This window comes from Marmota monax, unplaced genomic scaffold (genome assembly GCF_021218885.2).
Source record: "Marmota monax isolate L192 unplaced genomic scaffold, Marmota_monax_Labrador192_F-V1.1 WCK01_AAM20220418_F8-fsc00109, whole genome shotgun sequence".
Lineage (NCBI taxonomy): Eukaryota > Metazoa > Chordata > Mammalia > Rodentia > Sciuridae > Marmota > Marmota monax.
This window is the reverse complement of record NW_026695229.1, coordinates 3,107,394-3,128,917: the sequence shown is the minus strand read 5'-3', so window position 1 is coordinate 3,128,917 and position 21,524 is coordinate 3,107,394. Positions and strand designations below refer to the sequence as shown.

The 21,524-nt window shown below is 35.1% G+C and overlaps 1 protein-coding gene across 7 annotated transcripts in view; it reads right to left on the bottom strand.

The window, feature by feature from the left end:
• Sugct (succinyl-CoA:glutarate-CoA transferase) overlaps positions 1–21,524 on the bottom strand; it is a 724,801-nt gene that overhangs the window by 596,763 nt on the left and 106,514 nt on the right. For all 7 annotated transcript variants that reach the window (XR_009226097.1, XM_046437777.2, XM_046437775.2 and 4 more), the window contains one exon: positions 12,183–12,274. Coding sequence is in view for 6 of the 7 variants with exons in the window: in XM_046437777.2 (XP_046293733.1) it covers positions 12,183–12,274 (92 nt within the window). In the remaining variant the exon portion in view is untranslated. The remainder of the gene's footprint in view (positions 1–12,182; positions 12,275–21,524) is intronic.

Here is a 21,524-nt window from a genome sequence, read left to right as displayed (position 1 = left end):
TTTATTTCACTCATTTATTTTTTACGTAGTGCTGAGGATCAAACCAGGATCCCACGCATTCGAGAGGAACGTTCTACCGCTGAGCCACAACCCCAGCCCCTCAAGAAATTTTTAATAAACTATTTTCTGAAATATGAATTCTTCAACTTCTGGCCAATTGCAGAACATTTGGAAAGCTCCTTGCCTCTGAGTTTTTTCTTAATTATCAAATGTGCATAAGGATAATATCTACTATATCATTTGGTAGGAGAAATAAATAAGAAAATCAGATAAAAAAACGCTTAATGAATGTAAAAATCTGCACAAATGAAATAATAAGATATTAGCAGCCCTGGGAAACCCATCGAAACCACCTGGCAATAATTCAGGGGAAAGAAACAAAGTAAGAATCTCAATCAAGGTCAGAGAAGAGGGGATGGATTCATGAAATTGGAAGGTTGATCTTCTTTTTATCAACTGATTACAGGGGGTGAAAAATGAAATTGATATGGGGAAACAATCAAAAGCAAATTAAATCTCTTCATACAAAGGTAATAGATTGATTGTGAAAACCACCATTAGCATGACTCTCACCCTAAGTAGTAAGAAAAACATCTTTAGTAGAAGTGCAAAGGACACATAGGAAACAAAGAACAGAGTATGTTTGAATCAAACAAGGGTTTTAGCACACACAGAACACACTCGCCACCATCACTGGCTTCATACTTCATGGGTGCAGACTGCAAATACACAGTATCTGAACTTTCTGTTTCAAATACACCATCTACTGGATCCACTAATCAATGCTAGAAATGTGCTGACAGTGACATTCACATACAAATTTCCACAAAGAAACATTTCCCCTGCATGAAGTAAATTCCATTTAATGCTGAAACACTGGATTCAAAACTAAAGATTCTAACTTTCACTGTCTCATCTAATTAACAGGCAAAAGAAAATCTATCACCTGTGCTTCTCAATGACACTAACAGAGTCCTCCAAACTTAATCATTGTTTTAGAACCTGGGAGTACATTATAGTTTAATACATTTATTGGGAGAACTAGAGAGCAGGAAAGTATATTTGTTCTTTGAAGATCAATCTCTGCTACTTACTGTCAAACATATCCCACACAAGATGGAGAAAAGAGTGTTAGCATTGCAGTGCACTGGATGAAGTTAAGCTACACATGGAGGGAAACACCAAGAGAGAAGTTTCATGCTTCACCTTAGACACTGGTACAGGAAGATTTTTTTTCTTCATCGTATCCTGAATGCTCAAAATGCCCAGCGCAACCCTTACCCATAAACCTCCAGCTCAACAAAGCACAAGTCAGAGCCAAAAACACAACAAATTTGGTTCCCAGAAAGACAGAAGAGGAAAAAAGGAAGGAAGGAAGGAAGGAAGGAAGGAAGGACTGAGACTATGAAGGCCAGAAGAGACCAAAACCTCTCTAACCTTGGTCCTACATGGACTTACCACATCAGACATGGAACTTAGTTAACAGGCAACTTGTTAAAGTAACAAGTTGAATTTTGATATTCCCTGGACCTCTTATGAATACTTGATTACCAAATATTATCTTCTTTCTAATAAATTAAATCTTTCTATCCTTCCAAACATTTAAAGGCATAACATAGAGGTATTGGACTTATAGATCTATAACATTCTATAGTCTACTCTTTAAACCACTTTCTCTTTACACAGCCCTTAAAAGAAAGCAATCCTTGTTACAGATGAGAAACTAAAGATCAGCTAGATTTTTTTTAAATGTGGTAAAATGTTAGAGCCATTTAGTTCAAAAGTCAAGATGATATCCCAAATCAAATGAGCCCAAATCTGCTGCCTCTACCACTTTGCTGAATTAATTTGCCTGCTCTAATTAAGGTTACATGATCAAGTTTGGACTTAATAAGCCAGTAAGAAGGTATATTCAGGTTCCTTCATTCCTTAATATTTATGTAATACTTCATGTCTTTTCAAAATGCTTTAACATATCCTATCAAATTTAACTCTCATTGGAAATGCTGTAAGTATCAATATTATCCCCATTTTATAGATTACAAAAGAAATACTTAGACAATAAAGTAACTTGTCAAAGTCACAGAGAACAAACGGCACAAATAGAACTAAAACTCAAGAATTCTGACTCAAAAACTACTTTTCTTTTTGCTACCACCTTTTCTTCACATATTATATTATTCAATACTTATCATTTTGTGGGGCTGGGGATGTGGTTCAAGTGGTAGCGCACTCACCTAGCATGCGTGAGGCACTGGATTCGATTCTCAGCACCACATAAAAATTAAAAATAAAAGATATTGTGTCCACCTAAAACTAAAAAAAAAAATGAAAAAAAAATACTTAGCATTTCGCCTTTTCAGACAATCAGTAAAGAGCAAAAATTGTTAAATATGTGAGTTGAGTTGTCATTTCTACAACTACTGTCAAGAAATGATCAAGCCCTTATATGGGATGGTTTATTCTATACAATTTGAGTGAACTGCAAACAATCAAATTTATCTTTGGAGAAACATGTTCTATACTACTTAGAAAAATGTAAACCAAAACATTTTCAGAAAATAACTGAGAAATTTCATTCACTGGGAGCCTACTACATTAAAAATATCCAAAACTAAAATTTTTCAAAAATTCCTTAAATACATTAGTTGATTACACTATTTTCTTGTCTAGTGACTAAAAACCATCTAAATCATTTTGACTTAGCTCCCACAGTGTGATGCCTAAAATATCATGTAGCCTGGCTGTCCTCATGAGTTTAAATAGGGTAAGACTGGGAGAAAATGGAATGGAAGGTTGGGGAATGTGATATTTTAAGGGAGGGACTAAGAAATAGTTTAAAATTTTATTTTACTTCTGTTCATACTGTTTCTCAACAAAGCGTCCAAGTCACAGTTTCAGTATGGTAGCTTTCTGTGCTGTGGATCAAAGCAACAAAAACAAATCTGAAAGCCAATGGCTCTAACTTATGAAACAAAACAATATTCATATTCACATTATTCATATCTATAAATATGCCATCCCATATTTAACAGGCCTCCTCTGAACTCTGTAAAAAAATCTCAAACGGTCCTTTGGTCCAACACCCTGTCTTTAGCTGATAAATTTCTAAATCTTCTAGGAGAGATGCATATTCCTCTCTCTTTAGAGATTCCAGATCTCTCAGGATGCTCTAGTAAGGTAAAAGCTCAGAGCTAGCACTATTCTCCAGGTGCTTATCTGCATATTAGCTCACTTAACCTTAATGTATCTTTTAGTATATGCCTTAGTATTCTTTAAAAAATAATTGAGGCTTAGCGACTTTTTAAAAAATATTCTTTTTAGTTGTAGATGGACACAATACCTTTATTTTATTTGGGTTTTTATTTTGTTTTATGTGGTGCTGAGGATTAAACCCAGGGCCTCACACATGCAAGGCAAGCACTCTACACTGAGCCACAACCCCAGCCTCAAGGCTCAGAGACTTGGAGAGAGATTTTCTCAAAGTCCAGGATCTTCCCACCCCACCATGCTGATAAAAACTACATGATCTGTTTCTCTGTACATCACTGTGCTCATTATTCTAGTGGTCAAAAAGTTCCCCATTCAGCTAATTAAAACCTCTTCTCTGATGTGAGCTGATTTTTCTCTTGTTCGTTGTTCTAAGAATAATAAAAATAATTATTACACTTCTCCATCAAAACAGATAAAAACAGAAATAATTTCCTTGCTTTACCCAGTGTAAACAAGTCCAATTACTATAGGCTTTCATTGAAGAAACTATTTTATATTCATGAGACAATTTGGGTTATTCATTTCATTATCTTCTCGGATTACAAAATTTTTTTAAAGTATGATAACACAGAGTGAATATAACACTCTCAGAAGTAACCATTTGCTTAGGGGGGGAAAGTGTATGTGGGAATGGTTACTTCTTTCATAAGATTCAGAAAGAAAAACCATCATATAGAAATTATTAACTTATTTAAATGCTTTTTAATCCTTCCCTCAAACTGAATATTAACAATTATACCTTATTTTTCTCTAATATGCACACACCAGAAATTCTATATTCACATATTCTGAGTATGAAGTTTAGATTAAATGGTCTCCCAGTTAAAAAGACTCCTTTTCTTTCTAAATGTGTACCTTAAATAACTGTAGAAGGAATCTCAAACTATGGCTACCATGTAACAACCTCTTATTATCAAACTGAAGTTGAATCCTTCCCGGATCAACTAAAAGTTCCAAATTCATAACAAATAATCAATGAGCACCAAATCATAGTGGATCTGTGTTATACTCCAGGGATACAAAGGAAATATCCCAAAGACCTTCTCCCTGAATCAGACCACTTATTTCTAAAGAAGGCACACAGGCATACAATTAGCAGCATAAATCAAATTATACAGGAGCAAGGAAAGAAGCAGCAAAATATGCCTAAGAAAGTTAAAAAAGGAGAAAGTCATAAGGGATGAACAGAACTCCTGAATACTCTGTAATGCATTCAATAAGCACACCGCCATTTTGGAAGAAGAAATTTAGATTTGCAAGCTCATCTCATTCATACATAAAGGATGTTTACCAACTCTTCTCCAAGCACAAAATGCTAATAAAACTTGTCCCATGGGCTGGGATTGTGGCTTAGTGTTAGAACGCTCACCTAGCACATGCAAGGCCCTGGGTTCAATCCTCAGTACCACACAAAAATAAATAAATAAAATAAGGGTATTGTGCCCAAGTACAACTAAAAAATAAATATTAAAAAAAAAAACTTGTCCCACACATTCATTTTAAAACTCATCAGGAGTTTTCCTACCCCAGACGTAAACCATTACTAACCTAGAATACTTCAAGCTCGGAACTCACATAGTAAAGAGACCAACCATTCTACTTTGTCACAGTTATGGACAGGAGCAGGGGAAGTAGGGAGAATTGAATGACTAAATGCATAGGAAAAAGGGGGGTGGGACTTAAAAGTTTAAGAGAGCTAATAAAATCAAGGAATTTGCAATCAAACAAAGATCCCAAAATGGAATCTTTACATAAATATAAAATGTGATCATCCGAGTGGGTTAATCAAATGACTATTAGTGAGTGAAGATAACCATAAAACCGGCATTTGAATAAGACTACAATAGCATGGTTTCACACATAACTCATCTGGATGCTTCTACCATTGTTTGACAATGATATTTTTTTCTTTTGTTGTATATATTTAGCATGTACAACATGCTGTTTTGAAATACATATAACTTGTAGAATGGCTAAATTGAACTAATTAAGATAGATACTACTTCACACATTTATCACTTTTAAGGTAAAAACACAATCTAGTCTGCAATTTTCAAGAAAATAATACAAGCAGGGCACAATGGTGCACATCTGTAATCCCAGTGACTTGGAAGCCTGAAGCAGGAGGATCAATCACAAGTTCAAGGCCAACCTCAACAACTTAATGATACCTTGTCTCAAAATAAAAAATAAAAAAGTGCTGAAGTTATAGCTTAGTGGTAGAGCACAACTGGGTTTGATCCCCAGTACCACCAAAAAAAATGAAAGAAGAAGCCTCAGATACTGCCCCTGGTCTGGAGTTTGCAGGAAGTGGAACAGCCAAGGATGCACACCCTCCAACTGAGAACAATTTGAAAAAAATAAATGCATGTGTAATATACCAATCTAAAGTCTCTTTCTTTATTGGTATTCATGTATACTTAAGTGACCTTTTGTCCTACAACATTAAAATAAACCATTTATTTTTACTTCAATATTTCCTCCTTTAGGGAAAAAAAAGACTTTTTTTACATTTCTCTGAGATGTTTTAATTTGTCAACATTTTTCTGGCATTTTTGGTGCCTACAAACTAACTCAGTATTACAAATTCAGGCACACTAATGCTATATGTAGATGAATTACAATGATCTACCTGCTCTGCAATGTGGAAGAAGAATAAGCCTATCTCAAAATAACAATATAACCAACATGAAGAAATAAAAAGAAACAATGCTATTTCTGAAAAACTGGGATTGTGTGTGTACACACAATTGTGAAATCTATGACTAGAACCCCAAAAGAGGTTTTAGAATTTGAGAACTGTTGCAAGCCTATGAAAGTTTCACAGATCTCTTTCTCTCTCTCAATATCTCCCTCCATATCTCCCCACCAAACCCTTCTGAGTTTCCTTCCATTTATGGGTCAAATGTGAAAACAGCAAAGTAGAACTACATCATGATATAATTTTTATAGAATAACAGCTAAAATAGCAAATGAGCACCAATAATAAATATCAGAAGTATAAATGTTAGTCACTGGGGACTGACTTTACTCCCATCCAATTCTGTTTAAACTAATTAAACTAAATTAAGCAGTCAATTCAGGCCATCAACAAATCAGTTTGTAAATCGGGAAAACATGATACCTTATTTTCTCTAAATTTATTTGAAATTTTACCAAACTAACCTGGAACTTAGTGGCTTTAACACATGTAAATGTATTTACACATTCAGTAAATTGATATTTTAAATTAGGAAAACTACATTCCAGAATGTAGATTCGGGGGTTCAGAAACAACCAGCCCCTGGCCTTAAAGAATTTTACATGTTAAAAGTGAAAATAATAAATAAACTAATAAGAATAAGATGAAACTTATCTTAAAATTGGCATTTAAATAAGGTAATTTTAAAAAGTTTACATTTGTAAACTTCGAATACAAATGTAAGTACTATGAAAAAAAAAAGAATAAAGAAGGCTAAGGGGTTGGAGAGTAACTGGAAATATTATGGCAATGGGCAGACAAGCTACCAATGTCACACTTTCAGGAACCTCCATGTAGGAAAATAATTCAAGAGTCCATTTTTTGAGCACTTACTCTTATTAGGAACTACAATAGGTACAATTTTTACAACCACCATGAAAAATAGACATGTTCTCCATCTCACAGATGGATAAAGGCTTACAGTAACTTGTCTAAAGTTACCAGCATTACAAATGGCAGAGCCTAGATCTGAACTCTGTATAACTCCAAAGCACATAGTCTTCATGCTATATCACACACTATTCCAAACAAAATCAGAATCACTTCACTATTTTCAAACTTCAATACATTACCACAGTTCTATTATTCATTAGTGTTAGTAAATTTTAATAAAGTTAATAGCTATTATACACTATATTTCTAAAAGGCATTGGGAAATAAAAAGAATCATATGCTATAAATTCTAAAAATGTACTACTTTGAGAATTACAATTTATCAATTCTGTAGCAAATATACTTGAAAATTTTCAACAAAATTTGTCATGTTTCACAAAATATCTTACATTGTTTGGAAGTTACCTCAATACATTTTCATAACACAATTATAGTTTATCAAAGTATAGTTTCATCCTTAGAGTTTTTATTATAGTTAAATAATAAAATAATAAACAATTCAAATGTTTCATTATTTGAAACATTATTTCATTCAAGAAAATTCAAGCAAAATTGAAAAATCCTCCAGTTTTCTATAGTAAACAGCACATTAAAGCAGAATCCTACCAACTCATTTGTACTCACAAACATCTTTCTCTATCTCTGTTGTTTTGGTTTTTTGTTGATAATGTGATTGTCTGTTAGGTCATACAAATTGGTCCATTTAACAACCAAACGACACAGAGGACAACTAATAACTTTGAAGGTCAAAGTTCAAGAAAAGAAATTAAGATTGAGGTGCTACCCATATGAAACAGACCCTCTCTGCACCTTCCTTGCCCAAATGATACTGAGGGGAAAAAAACATCAAAAATCTCTAAGGGAGGTAAGAGCACAATAAAAAAGGAAATAGATGACACTGGGAAAAGTCACAAAAATACCTTTAAAGGAGAAAGACTCAGGTATAGAGCCATGACCAAAGGTGCTGGCAGGATTTGCCAGTAACATTCACACAGGAGTGGGCTCACCCTTAGCTGGATGGAGTAGGCCTAGTTAGCACAGATAATTGATTAGGTCTCATAAAGGAAGCTAAACTCTGAACCCAGAAGAGACTGTTCTCAGCCCTTCATGGCTTGGCCTCCTACCACAACTTCTCTACAGCCTCATCCCAGTTCTACTCCTTACCTCAGGCAACTACAAATTGGGGAAATAATTGTCTTAGAACAGAATTTAAACGTCATGAGACTTTCAAGAAGGATTAGAGAGTGCTTACTAAACAAAAGTATTTAAGTATAATTATAAACTAAACCTTGTCTAAGTACAAATATTTAATCAGCAACAGTCAAGAAGAGATAAGCGGGAAGGTAGAGGGAAGAAATGTAGGAATGCTAATCATTTTTCATAGCATGAACTCAATCCATGATGTTTAAAATTGAAACTGTAGGTTAAAAGCAACTCTAATTAATCTATGGGTTTCCATAATCTCTTGTCTCAACCTCAAAACTATTTTCTAGTAACAATTTCCTTTGTTAAGATGAAATAATTTAGCTAAATTTAAGCAATCACTTCCACTTCAACTAGCTATTTCTCTGTTAAACTCAATTAAATTTAATACTTATTTGCTTTATATTAGCAAGAGTATTATGATCTCATCCTCATAAAATTATTTTTATTCATCATGCCCTCTGAGTATTGCCCACATGTAAGCATAAGCAGATGTCTGGTCTAATGCTCTCCAAAATTTAAGTAGGAACTTCTAAATGGTAAGATTAGGACCATTTGTTATTTTCTTTTCTGTTATTTTCTGTATTTCTTAACTTTTAAAATATATATGTGTTGTTTATAAAATAATTACTTTTAAAAGTATAAATAAAACTGAGGAAATGAATTTATTCCACCATTAATTCTGACTAATCAATGGCCTACTGTGTTTAAGCTGTATCATCTTAGGTATATAAGTTAAGGAAAAGTTGATTATTTAACATAGGCTATTGCTGGGAGCCATTAGCCAAGTAGGTATGACAATTTCCTTGCCATCGTACCCCATGTTGCTGACATGTTGCAGTGACATTGAATGTAGGTGACCTTGCTCAAGGACCAAGGCAGATTAGGGTGTTCCTGGTTTTAAGATAATCGTGTTTAGGGCGTTCCCAGTTTAGGTTCCAGGTTTAAGGTTTAAGATTATTCCTGCTGGGAATAGGGCGTATCCTGCTGCCTGAGTTCCCCTTGAGTTCTCACGGGATTCAGACAGTATATTTTGGAGATAGAAGCCCAGTGGAGGTGGATTTGGGCAGAGAACGTGGATTTCCCCAGAAAGTGATTGTAGACGGCTGGTGTGAGTTCGGGAATAAAGAGTTGCTGTTTGAATCTACAAGCTGTGTGGTGGCTCGTGATTGTGTGCCCAGCCAGACTGCGGCATTTGTGCCCAGCCAGACAGTGGCATTTGGTGGCCCATACGGGGAACGTCTAAAACTTGGAGGTAAGTGAAATTGCTCGCCCCTGAGGAAGAGCGAAAGAATGGGTGACCAATTCAAAAAACAATGTGTTATTGTTTTGATTTATCTTGTTTTGTTTCAAGCTGCCTATCCCTAGAAATTTCTCAGGCAAACTGGAAAAAATGGTTGACTAAAGGTTTGAAGTTTGTCGGCCCTGAGGAAGAGAAAATTGATACAATGATTTTTTTTTTTTTTTTTTTTTTTTTTTTTGATACAATGATTTTTTATTCCGTTTTTGTTTCATTCAGTTTCGGCTTTGTTTTGTGCTATCTTATTGGGTTGCGTTATCTTTATAGTAGATTAGAAATTAGTAAAAAAACAAACCGAAAAGATGTTAAGTAAATTGTTAGAGGTTCAGACCATGGAGAAAGACATTTTAGATCAAACAAAAGAGAAGGTCTCTCGAGCTAGTCAGACAGAGGAAGAAAATTTAAAGGAAAAGGGGTTGTTAGGAAAAAGGCCACAACAGGAGGCTGTTACTAACTCCATTTTATCACAAGAGGGCGTAATTCAACCAACAGCCCCACCGATGGAGACAGCTGAGTGGCCCTCAAACCCCATAGTTGATAAATGGGATCCTGAGACAGGACCTCAAAGATTAGCATGCCCTGTACTTGAACAGGCAGGAGGGCAGCGAATTCACCGTGCTTTAGATTTTAAAACAGTGAAGCAGTTAAAGGAGGCTGTAACAACCTATGGCCCCCAAGCTCCCTTCACGGTAAGCATGGTAGAGTCCATTACTAACTTGGACATGACGCCAGCAGATTGGGCTAGCATGTGTAAATCTGTACTAAATGGAGGACAATATTTGTTATGGAAGGTTGCCAATGAGGAATTTTGCACGGAGACAGCTAGGCGAAATGCAGCAGCCGGTTACCCTCAAAGAAATCTAGATATGTTGTTAGGAAAAGGACCTTATGAGGGTCAACGGCAACAAATTGAATATGATCCTGCTGCTGAGAGGTTTAGGGAACTAACATATATTGCTGATAAGATAACAGAAAACAACTTTCTTAAGAACTCCCAGTATGACCTGATTTCTTTAATCTGCTTTTATTTTTTGCTGTCCAACCACATTTTGTGAAGATACTTAGAAGTATGATAATGGTCTGAGGTATAATATTATAAATGCTAATAGCCCCCTGTATTCTTCTTCAGCACTCCTTTTATTGGTATGCAATGGGTATCTTCTGCTAATGCTTGTTCCCACTTGATAGTTCCAGGAGGACAAGAACTGCGCCTATCCTGCAGTGTGCTTAATCCCAGTGCCTTCCTCAGTCCTTGGAATACATGCAGTAACTTTTCACTGGTCCAATGAATGACCTAAAGAGTGAGAACTGTATCTAGGTGAAAGAGATACAGTACAGGGGAATTAAGTTTGCTTAATTTAATATACTTAAAAGTATATAAAACAATGTTTAAAGACACCATAGTAAGTGCTCAATAAATGTTATTATTTGCTTAGCTAGAACAAAAATTACCCAAGTATGGTACCAAAGAAAAGGAAAGTTGTTGTTGACTGGTAAATTATAAGGCTGAGGACACACTGTATAGTTATCCCTTTCAGAAACAGTATGGTGTAGTATAGGAACCATGGAAAGGATAATGAAAGTCCTTCACTTCAGCAGTCTTTCATTCATTTTAGCACTTTTATAATTTTAAAAGACCCAGATGTTTTCACATATTCCCAATTGAATTCAGTGTCCTTAAAATCAGCACTCATTATTGTGCATGCTTGACCATATAAGAGACTATGGGATAAAATAAAGAGAAATATGTTCATGCTCCATTCTCTAAATAAGTAGAAAGAAACTCGTACTCTGAATATTTTAAGAAAAAGCCACACATTTTTTTCTGTGACTTATAAAAATGAAACAACAGAGGATGAAAGCACAAAAGAACTTATATCTTAAGACATTAAAATCCCACAGGTGTTCTGAACTAAAAAGAAATAAAGACTGCAAAAGAGTTGAAGTCATTCCCCTTGGTTATCCCAACACTGCAGCACTCTTTCCTAAAGAATTGACTGAATAAAGTGATTCAGGGAAAGAATACCTGCTAGAACAAGATTTGTAAGCCTACAAATTCAGTTTGTTTTGAAATGCATGCCTTTCAGTAATTTTATTTATTAGACTTCAATATTCTTTTTTTTCTCTCACTTTAATGCTATTCATATTGTTTACCCCCAGACTCCATCTTTTAAAATCTAACCAACCACATTTTGTCCCTTTATATACTCCTTAGGAACTTACCAAGCAAATACTGGTGGCAAGAGATTGTCATAAAATGAAATAATTCTTTCACTGTCAAACTCTAATACATAAGACAAATCAGATTCGACTAAGCCTGAGGATTTAGGTAACAAATCTTCAAATACACAGTTACTTATAATATTCCAAAAGAAAAAAGAAACCCTCTGCTATGTACACATATTAAAAACCCTCTGCTATGTACACTCTGGCGAAAGTGAACATCTATGGTCTAATAAGCCATTCTACTTTACAAAGGAAATATTCCTAAATCACACAAAGGTTATTAAGTTTGGATAATACGATAAATGTGGGAAATGTGTTCACTACCTGATTTATTGCTTCTTTCTAAAAAGAGTATTCTTTCCATGGGACCATACTGAAATTTAGGCTTCAGTATAACTGTAATGAACACATTTCCATTTTACTTTAGTAAGTCATTTGCTTTCACTGGTTTCTTTTTAAAATTAATTCTAATTTAATCCTATAGGTTAATGAAGAGAAAAATTGTGTGGAATATAAAATTATTAACATTCTAAGAAGGATACCTACCTCAGGCCCTGTGATGTGCATCAGACCAGAAATAGCAGAGGCAATGGCATCATAACCAGCTCTTTGAGACATGGGGCCTGTCTGACCATAACCTAAGACAAGAAGAATAGACATGATCAGCACCATGCAGGGTGCACTATAACCATTTCACAATAGTGTGTTGAAACTATTTGTTTCCAGAAATCTTGCAGCATTTTGTTCCTACTTAGATCTATTCAATCCCTTAAAGGAGACATCAAGAATTCATTATAGTGTTCTACCCCAGAAAGTCAAAAACTGCTGATCCCACCTGCATAAGTGTTTTTTTTGGCCTGAAAACATCTTAAAATAATTTTATTTAGTTGCCAACAATTAAAAGTCAAGAGATAACACAAAAAATGCAAACTCTGGTTTTTGTTGAAAAATTAGAAAATAAATTCAAAGATAGGCTTAAATTTTTACATGACAAAAAAACTTTTTTTCTTTTCTTTTTTCTTTTTTTATTAATGCATTATAGTTATACATAATATTGGGATTCATTTTGACATAATTATACAATCATGGAATTAATTTGCTCCAATTCAGTCCCCAATACTTCCTCTTTCCTTCCCCTCCTCCCTTCCCCTGTCCCCTTTCCTCTATTCTACTGGTATTTCTTCTATGTATTTATGGGGTTTTTTAATTAGCATTATAGACATACAGAAAGGTAAAATTTACTGTGGTATATTCATATTCATATTTATATGTACATAGGTCAGTTTCATTCCACTATTCCTCCTTTTCCAGTCTCTCCTCCCTCTCCCTCAATTCCCTTCCTTTCTTCCACTGATCTCTCTTTATGGTGTGTCCTTCCCATACCCTTTTTATTTTTTTCTTATTTTGGTCTAGCTTTCACATATGAGAGAAAACATTTGACCCTTGACTTTTGAGTCTGGCTTATTTCACAAAGCATGATGCTCTCCAGTTCCATCCATTTACCAGCAAATGCCATAATCATACTCACAATAACCTAAAAAAAAAGTACTTGGGAATAAATCTAATCAAGGAGATGAAAGACCTCTACAATAAAAACTAGAGAACAGTGAAGAAATGAATTGAAGAGGACACATGAAGTTGGAAAGAACCCCCACCCACATTCTTAGATTGGCAGAATTAATATTATCAAAATGGTATTACACAGATTGAATGCATTCCCCATCAAAATACCAACGGCATTCTTCACAGAATTAGAAAAAAAACAGTTCTAAAATTAATTTGAAAGAATAAGAGACCCAGAATAGCCAAAGCAATCCTAGGCAAGAAGAATAATGCTAGAGGCATCACCATACTGGACCTCAAATATACTACAGAGTTATGAAAAGAAAAAAAAATCAGCATGGAACTGGCACCAAAATAGAAATGAAGACCAATGAAATAGAACAGAAGACACAGCGACAAAGCCACCTTGATACAGTCATCTGATACTCAACAAAGATGCCAAAAACAAACATTGGACAAATGATAGCCTTTTTTAACAAATGGTGCTGGGGATCCTGGATATCCATATGTAGAGGAATGAAAACAATCCCTATCTCTCACCTCACACAAAATTCAACTCAAAGTGGATCCAAGATCTAGGATCCACTAGGAATTAGATCAGAAACTCTGCAACTGCCAGATAAAATGTAGGTTAACACTCTAATATATTGTTAAGGAACCAACTTCCTTAACAACACTCCTAAAGGGCAACAATCTTGAACTAACAGCTCTCCCCTTTGCACAAGATAAGAACACATCAGCCTGCCAGGAGCTCTACCACTCCTTACTCCTGAACTTCTCCACTTGATTCACTCATCTAACTTACCTCCCATGCCCCAGTTGACATTTACAATTCTTGATCTGCACATGACAATATACAAACAAGCAAAGCAGTGTCTCCATAGATTCTTATATTTTCTCAAGTATGAAAAGAAAACATAAATAACAAATTGAGAAATTGGACATTAAAAGCCTTAATGCTAAACCCAAGGCCAACACCATTCTAAATGGAGAAAAATTGAAAGCATTCCCTCTAAAAACAGGAACAAGACAAGGATGCCCTCTTTTACCACTTCTATTCAACATTGTCCTTTAAATTCTAGCCAGACCAATTAAGCAAAAGAAGTAAATTAAACGGATATGAATAGGGAAAGAACAGCTCAAAGTATTCCTATTTGCCCACAACATGATTCTATATTTAGAAGACCCAGAAACTCCAATAGAAAACTTCTAGAACTCATAAATGAATTCATCAAAGTAGCAGGATATAAAAATAACACCAATAAATCAACTGTGTTCCTATACAGCAATGATGAATCAGCTGAAAAAAATTAGAAAAACTATCCCATTCACAGTAGCCTCAAAAAAAGGAAAATACTCGGGATTCAAACTAATGAAAAAGGTGAAAGAAGTCTATAATCCAAACTGTAGAACACTACAGAAAGAAACTAAAGAAGACCTTAAAAGATGGAAAGATGGATCCGCAGAGTTAATATCATCAAAATGGCCATACTACCAAAAGAATTATACAGATTTAATGTAACTCCTATTAAAATTCCAGTGATGTTCTTCATTAAAATAGAAAAGACAGTCATGAAATTCATTTGGAAATATAAGAGGCCCAGAATAGCCAAAGCAATCTTTAGCATGAAAAATAAAGCAGGAGGCATCACAATACCAGACTTTAAATTATACTACAGGGCTATAGTAACAAAAACAGCATGATATTGGCACAAAAAACAGGCATAAAGACCAACAGAACAGAATGGAAGACACAGAGACAAACCCACATAAATATAGTTATAGCATAACAGACAAAAGCAACACAAACACACACTGGAGAAAAGATAGCTTCTTCAACAAAATGGTGCTGGGAAAAATGGAAATCCAGATGTAGTAGAATGAACTTGAACCCCTATCTTTCACCCTACACAAAACTCAACTCAAACTAGATGAAGGACCTATGCATTAGACCAGAGACCTTTTGTCTGCTAAAAAAAAATGTAGGCCTAACACTCCATCATGTAGGCTTAGGAACCTAATTTCTCAACAAGACTCCTAAAGCACAAGAAGTAAAATCAAGAATCAGTGAATGGGATGGTATCAAACTAAAAAACTTCTTCACAGCAAACGAAACAATCAAGAATATGAGAGAGCCTACAGAGTGGGAGAAAAATCTTTGCCACCTGCATCTCCAACAGAGCACTAATCTCTAGGATATATAAAACAAAAATTCAAAAAAGTTAACACCAAAAAAATAAAATAAATCAATAAATAGGCTAAGGAACTGAGCATGTACTTCACAGAAGAAGAAATGCAAATGGTCAACAAATATATTAAAATATGTTCAACATGTCTAGCGATTAGAGAAATGCAAATTAAAACTACACTGAGATTCCATTTCTAGTCAGAATGGCAATTATCAAGAATACAAGCAACAATAAATGTTGGTAAGGATGTGGGGGGAAACGTACACTCATACATTGCTGGTGGGACTGCAAATTGATGCAACCACTATGGAAAGCATTTCAGAAAACCTGAAATGGAACCACCATTTGACCCAGCTATCCCACTCCTCGGTTTATACCCAAAGGACATAAAATCAGCATATTATAGTGACACAGACATGTCAATGTTTACAGCAGCTCAATTCATAATAGCTAAGCTATGGAACCAACTTAGGTGCCCTTCAACAGATGGATGAATGAATAAAGAAAATGTGGTACACATACACAATGGAATATTATTCAGGCAAAAGAAGAATGAAATTATGGTATTTGCTGGTAAATGGATGGAACTGGAGACTATCATGTAAGTGAAATAAGCCAAACCCAAAAAACAAAAGCCAAATGTTCTCTCTGTAGATGCTGACACACAATGGTGGGGATGGAGGGGAAGGAGTAGAAGTTCATTGGATTAGACAAAGGAAATGAAGGAAAAGGAGGGTAATGGGAATAGAAAAGACCATAGAATTAATCTGACATAACTTTTCTATGCTCATATATGAATACCCATGAAATGCCACATCATTTTCAACCATAAAAATGGGATCCTTATTAGAATAAGTTATACTCCATGTGTGTATATCAAAATATACTCTACTGCCATGTATATCTAGAAAGAACAAAATAAAATTTTTTAAAGTGAAAAAACAGTAATTGGACATAAATAAAACAATTACATTTTCTAACAGTGCTTTTTAAGGTGTCACATTTTTTTTCTTCCTTCCATCTTTCCATCCTTCTTCCCATCCTTCCTTTCTTCCTTCCTTCTGAGGGGTGAGGGGGCATCAGCAAGAATCATGAGAACGTAAGAATTCTTTTCTCCTGCTCTCCTCAGTCTTGGTATTTATTGCTCAGTAACAAAAATTATGTCAGGTGCTATATGAGTCTGTCTCCAAATCCATCAACCAGAGAGGGAATAAACTGCCTTCTATACCCATTATTCCCTGTTCTAGAAGTTTCAGAAAAAGAGTTCCCTGAGGCCTTGCTTCACTTGCCACCTGAAATGTTCCCTCCACCTCACTCCCTGGCATCCTGCAGGCCTCTATTCAAATGTCTCTTACCAGAGAGACTGCCCTGATGACCTTTTATAAGAGCACCTTCACTTTGCACTTTCAATTCCTCTTACCCAATTATATTTGTCTTCATAGTCCTTATCATCAGATATATATATATATATATCATATATATATATATATATATGATATATATATACATAATCTACTTATACATTTATTGATTTATGTTGTCTCTTCTATTTGAATCACGGCTGTATCCTCAGTATCTAGGACAGTGTTCAATAACATTTATTGAATAAGAATAAATGAATACTTGTTACTCAAAATTTAAAAAAAAAAAACTATAAAATATAAGTGAATAAAGTAACTAGAATATGTAAATGACTAATAACCAACTAACCTAACCAGATGCATTTGCTACCAGAAACAGTCTTTGTCAGAAATGTCAGCATGTAAAACAAAAATCCTCAGAAAAAAAATCATCACTTATTATTAATAAATAAAATTGTTTAAGATTAATTCATATTTGTCATTTTTAATGACAGAAAAGACTTCAAAACACATCTCTCCTTATGTCTTATTATGGAAAATTTCAAACAAAAATAGAATTTATAATAAGCCATCAAGCCAACTTCAATAATCATTTATTCATAGCCAATCTTCTTTCATTATACTTAGCTTTCTATTAAAACTACTGTATGAAAAAAAAAATAATAAAATTTTTTTAAAAATCTCATGTCTTGATTCAGGTAAAAGTTTTTCTCCCCATTTCAAAACAAAATGTGTAAATTCTGAACTATTACTTTTTAAATCTTTAAAAAAGCAAAAAGGGGATGTAAAGTACAAGTCAATGTTCCCAATGCAGAGATATAGAAATTTATCCCAAGCTTTAGAGAATGAAAAGTTCGTTAGTTTGTAGCTATAAACACTACCCTATCCCACTTACAGTCTTGGACACAGTGGTTTTCAAACCACAAGTGGTTCTCAGCATTGAACTGGCCTTCCAGAGCAAAGAGAAGCTGCCACCAAAAGGCAGGAATGCTCTGGTGAACCACCTTTTATCTCAACAGGAAGTCAAGGATTAAGTTTCAGTCCACTCAAGGTTACAAAAATCAATAGGTGCTTCTGGCCAGCAGCCCAAATCCCTCAGACAGGGATAGACCTACCTCCCACCACCACCATTAGCACTGCTCTAAATGTTACCTTCTAAATAAAGGCCTGTAGGAAAATGTGCTCAGAAAAATAAATGGCTTACTAAATAAAAGTGCACCATAATAGTTCCCTTGTGGTATAAATTCTCATTTTGTTTGCTTACAAGAGAGAGGCACAAATATCCTAATTACTTTAAATTGCAACTTCCCTGTATTTCTATTAAAGAAATATACAAATAGTTACTCTCACTGGAGGCAGTAGACATAGTGAAAAAAATAGAATGAGTTTTAGGGTTGAAAAAAGTCTGAATTCAAATTACAATTTTGCCAATCTTTAAATCTTTGATAATTCATTTAATTTCCCTGAGCCTCAACATATTTTTTTTAATTTTTTTATTGTTGGTTGTTCAAAACATTACATAGTTCTTGATATATCATATTTCACACTTTGATTCAAGTGGGTTATGAACTCCCATTTTTACCCCGTATACAAATTGCAGAATCACATCAGTTACACATCCATTGATTTACATATTGCCAAACTAGTGTCTGTTGTATTCTGCTGCCTTTCCTATCCTCTACTATCCCCCCTCCCCTCCCCTCCCCTCTTCTCTCTCTACCCCATCTACTGTAATTCATTTCTCCCCCTTGTATTATTTTCCCCTTTCCCCTCACTTCCTCTTGTATGAAATTTTGTATAACCCTGAGGGTCTCCTTCCATTTCCATGCAATTTCCCTTCTCTCTCCCTTTCCCTCCCACCTCTCATCCCAGTTTAATGTTAATCTTCTTCTCATGCTCTTTGTCCCTACTCTGTTCTTAGTTACTCTCCTTATATCAAAGAAGACATTTGGCATTTGTTTTTTAGGGATTGGTTAGCTTCACTTAGCATAATCTGCTCTAATGCCATCCATTTCCCTGCAAATTCTATGATTTTGTCATTTTTTTAATGCAGAGTAATACTCCATTGTGTATAAATGCCACATTTTTTTTATCCATTCATCTATTGAAGGGCATCTAGATTGGTTCCACAGTCTTGCTATTGTGAATTGTGCTGCTATGAACATCGATGTAGCAGTGTCCCTGTAGCATGCTCTTTTTAGGTCTTTAGGGAATAGACCGAGAAGGGGAATAGCTGGTTCAAATGGTGGTTCCATTCCCAGCTTTCCAAGAAATCTCCATACTGCTTTCCAAATTGGCTGCACCAATTTGCAGTCCCACCAGCAATGTACAAGTGTACCATTTTCCCCACATCCTCGCCAGCACTTGTTGTTGTTTGCCTTCATAATGGCTGCCAATCTTACAGACACTTCAGAAATACAGAAGATAATTAGAAATTATTTTGAATCCTTATACTCCAATAAAATAGAAGATAGTGAAGGCATCGATAAATTTCTTAAGTCATATGATCTGCCCAGATTGAGTCAGGAGGATATAGACAACCTAAACAGACCAATATCAATTGAGGAAATAGAAGAAACCATCAAAAGACTACCAACTAAGAAAAGCCCAGGACCGGATGGGTATACAGCAGAGTTTTACAAAACCTTTAAAGAGGAACTAATACCAATACTTTTCAAGCTACTTCAGGAAATAGAAAAAGAGGGAGAACTTCCAAATTCATTCTACGAGGCCAACATCACCCTGATTCCTAAACCAGACAAAGACACTTCAAAGAAAGAAAACTACAGACCAATATCTCTAATGAACCTAGATGCAAAAATCCTCAATAAAATTCTGGCGAATCAGATACAAAAACATATCAAAAAAATTGTGCACCATGATCAAGTAGGATTCATCCCTGGGATGCAAGGCTGGTTCAATATACGGAAATCAATAAATGTTATTCACCACATCAATAGACTTAAAAATAAGAACCATATGATCATCTCGATAGATGCGGAAAAAGCATTCGACAAAGTACAGCATCCCTTTATGTTCAAAACTCTAGAAAAACTAGGGATAACAGGAACATACCTCAATATTGTAAAAGCAATCTATGCTAAGCCTCAGGCTAGCATCATTCTGAATGGAGAAAAACTGAAGGCATTCCCTCTAAAATCTGGAACAAGACAGGGATGCCCTCTCTCACCACTTCTGTTCAACATAGTTCTCGAAACACTGGCCAGAGCAATTAGACAGACGAAAGAAATTAAAGGCACAAAAATAGGAAAAGAAGAACTTAAATTATCACTATTTGCAGGTGACATGATTCTATACCTAGCAGACCCAAAAGGGTCTACAAAGAAACTATTAGAGCTAATAAATGAATTCAGCAAAGTGGCAGGATATAAAATCAACACGCATAAATCAAAGGCATTCCTGTATATCAGCGACAAATCCTCTGAAATGGAAATGAGGACAACCACTCCATTCACAATATCCTCAAAAAAAAAAAAATACTTGGGAATCAACCTAACAAAAGAGGTGAAAGACTTATACAATGAAAACTACAGAACCCTAAAGAGAGAAATAGAAGAAGATCTTAGAAGATAGAAAAATATACCCTGTTCATGGATAGGCAGAACTAACATCATCAAAATGGCGATATTACCAAAAGTTCTCTATAGGTTTAATGCAATCCCAATCAAAATCCCAACGGCATTTCTTGTAGAAATAGAGAAAGCAATCATGAAATTCATATGGAAAAATAAAAGACCCAGAATAGCAAAAACAATGCTAAGCAGGAAGTGTGAATCAAGCGGTATAGCGATACCAGACTTCAAACTATACTACAGAGCAATAGTAACAAAAACAGCATGGTACTGGTACCAAAACAGGCAGGTGGACCAATGGTACAGAATAGAGGACACAGAAACCAATCCACAAAACTACAACTATCTTATATTTGATAAAGGGGCTAAAAGCATGCAATGGAGGAAGGATAGCATCTTCAACAAATGGTGCTTGGAAAACTGGAAATCCATATGCAACAAAATGAAACTGAATCCCTTTCTCTCGCCATGCACAAAAGTGAATTCAAAATGGATCAAGGAGCTTGATATCAAATCAGAGACTCTGCGTCTGATAGAAGAAAAAGTTGGCTACGATCTACATACTGTGGGGTCAGGCTCCAAATTCCTCAATAGGACACCCATAGCACAAAAGTTAATAACTAGAATCAACAAATGGGACTTACTCAAACTAAAAAGTTTTTTCTCAGCAAAAGAAACAATAAGAGAGGTAAATAGGGAGCCTACATCCTGGGAACAAATCTTTACTCCTCACACTTCAGATAGAGCCCTAATATCTAGAGTATACAAAGAACTCAAAAAATTAGACAATAAGATAACAAATAACCCAATCAACAAATGGGCCAAGGACCTGAACAGACACTTCTCAGAGGAGGACATACAATCAATCAACAAGTACATGAAAAAATGCTCACCATCTCTAGCAGTCAGAGAAATGCAAATCAAAACCACCCTAAGATACCGCCTCAACATATTTATCTGAAAAATGGCAATATTCACATTTATCTCACAGATACATTGTGGGGATTCGATTTGATAAGTCAGCAAAACAAAGTACATTTAGGGCTGGGGCTGTAGCTCAGTGGCAGAGTGCTTGCCTAGCATGTGTGAGGCATTGGGTTTTATCCTTAGCACCACATAAAAATAAACAAATAAAATAAAGGCATTCTGACCATCTACAACTACAAAATAAAAATTATTAAA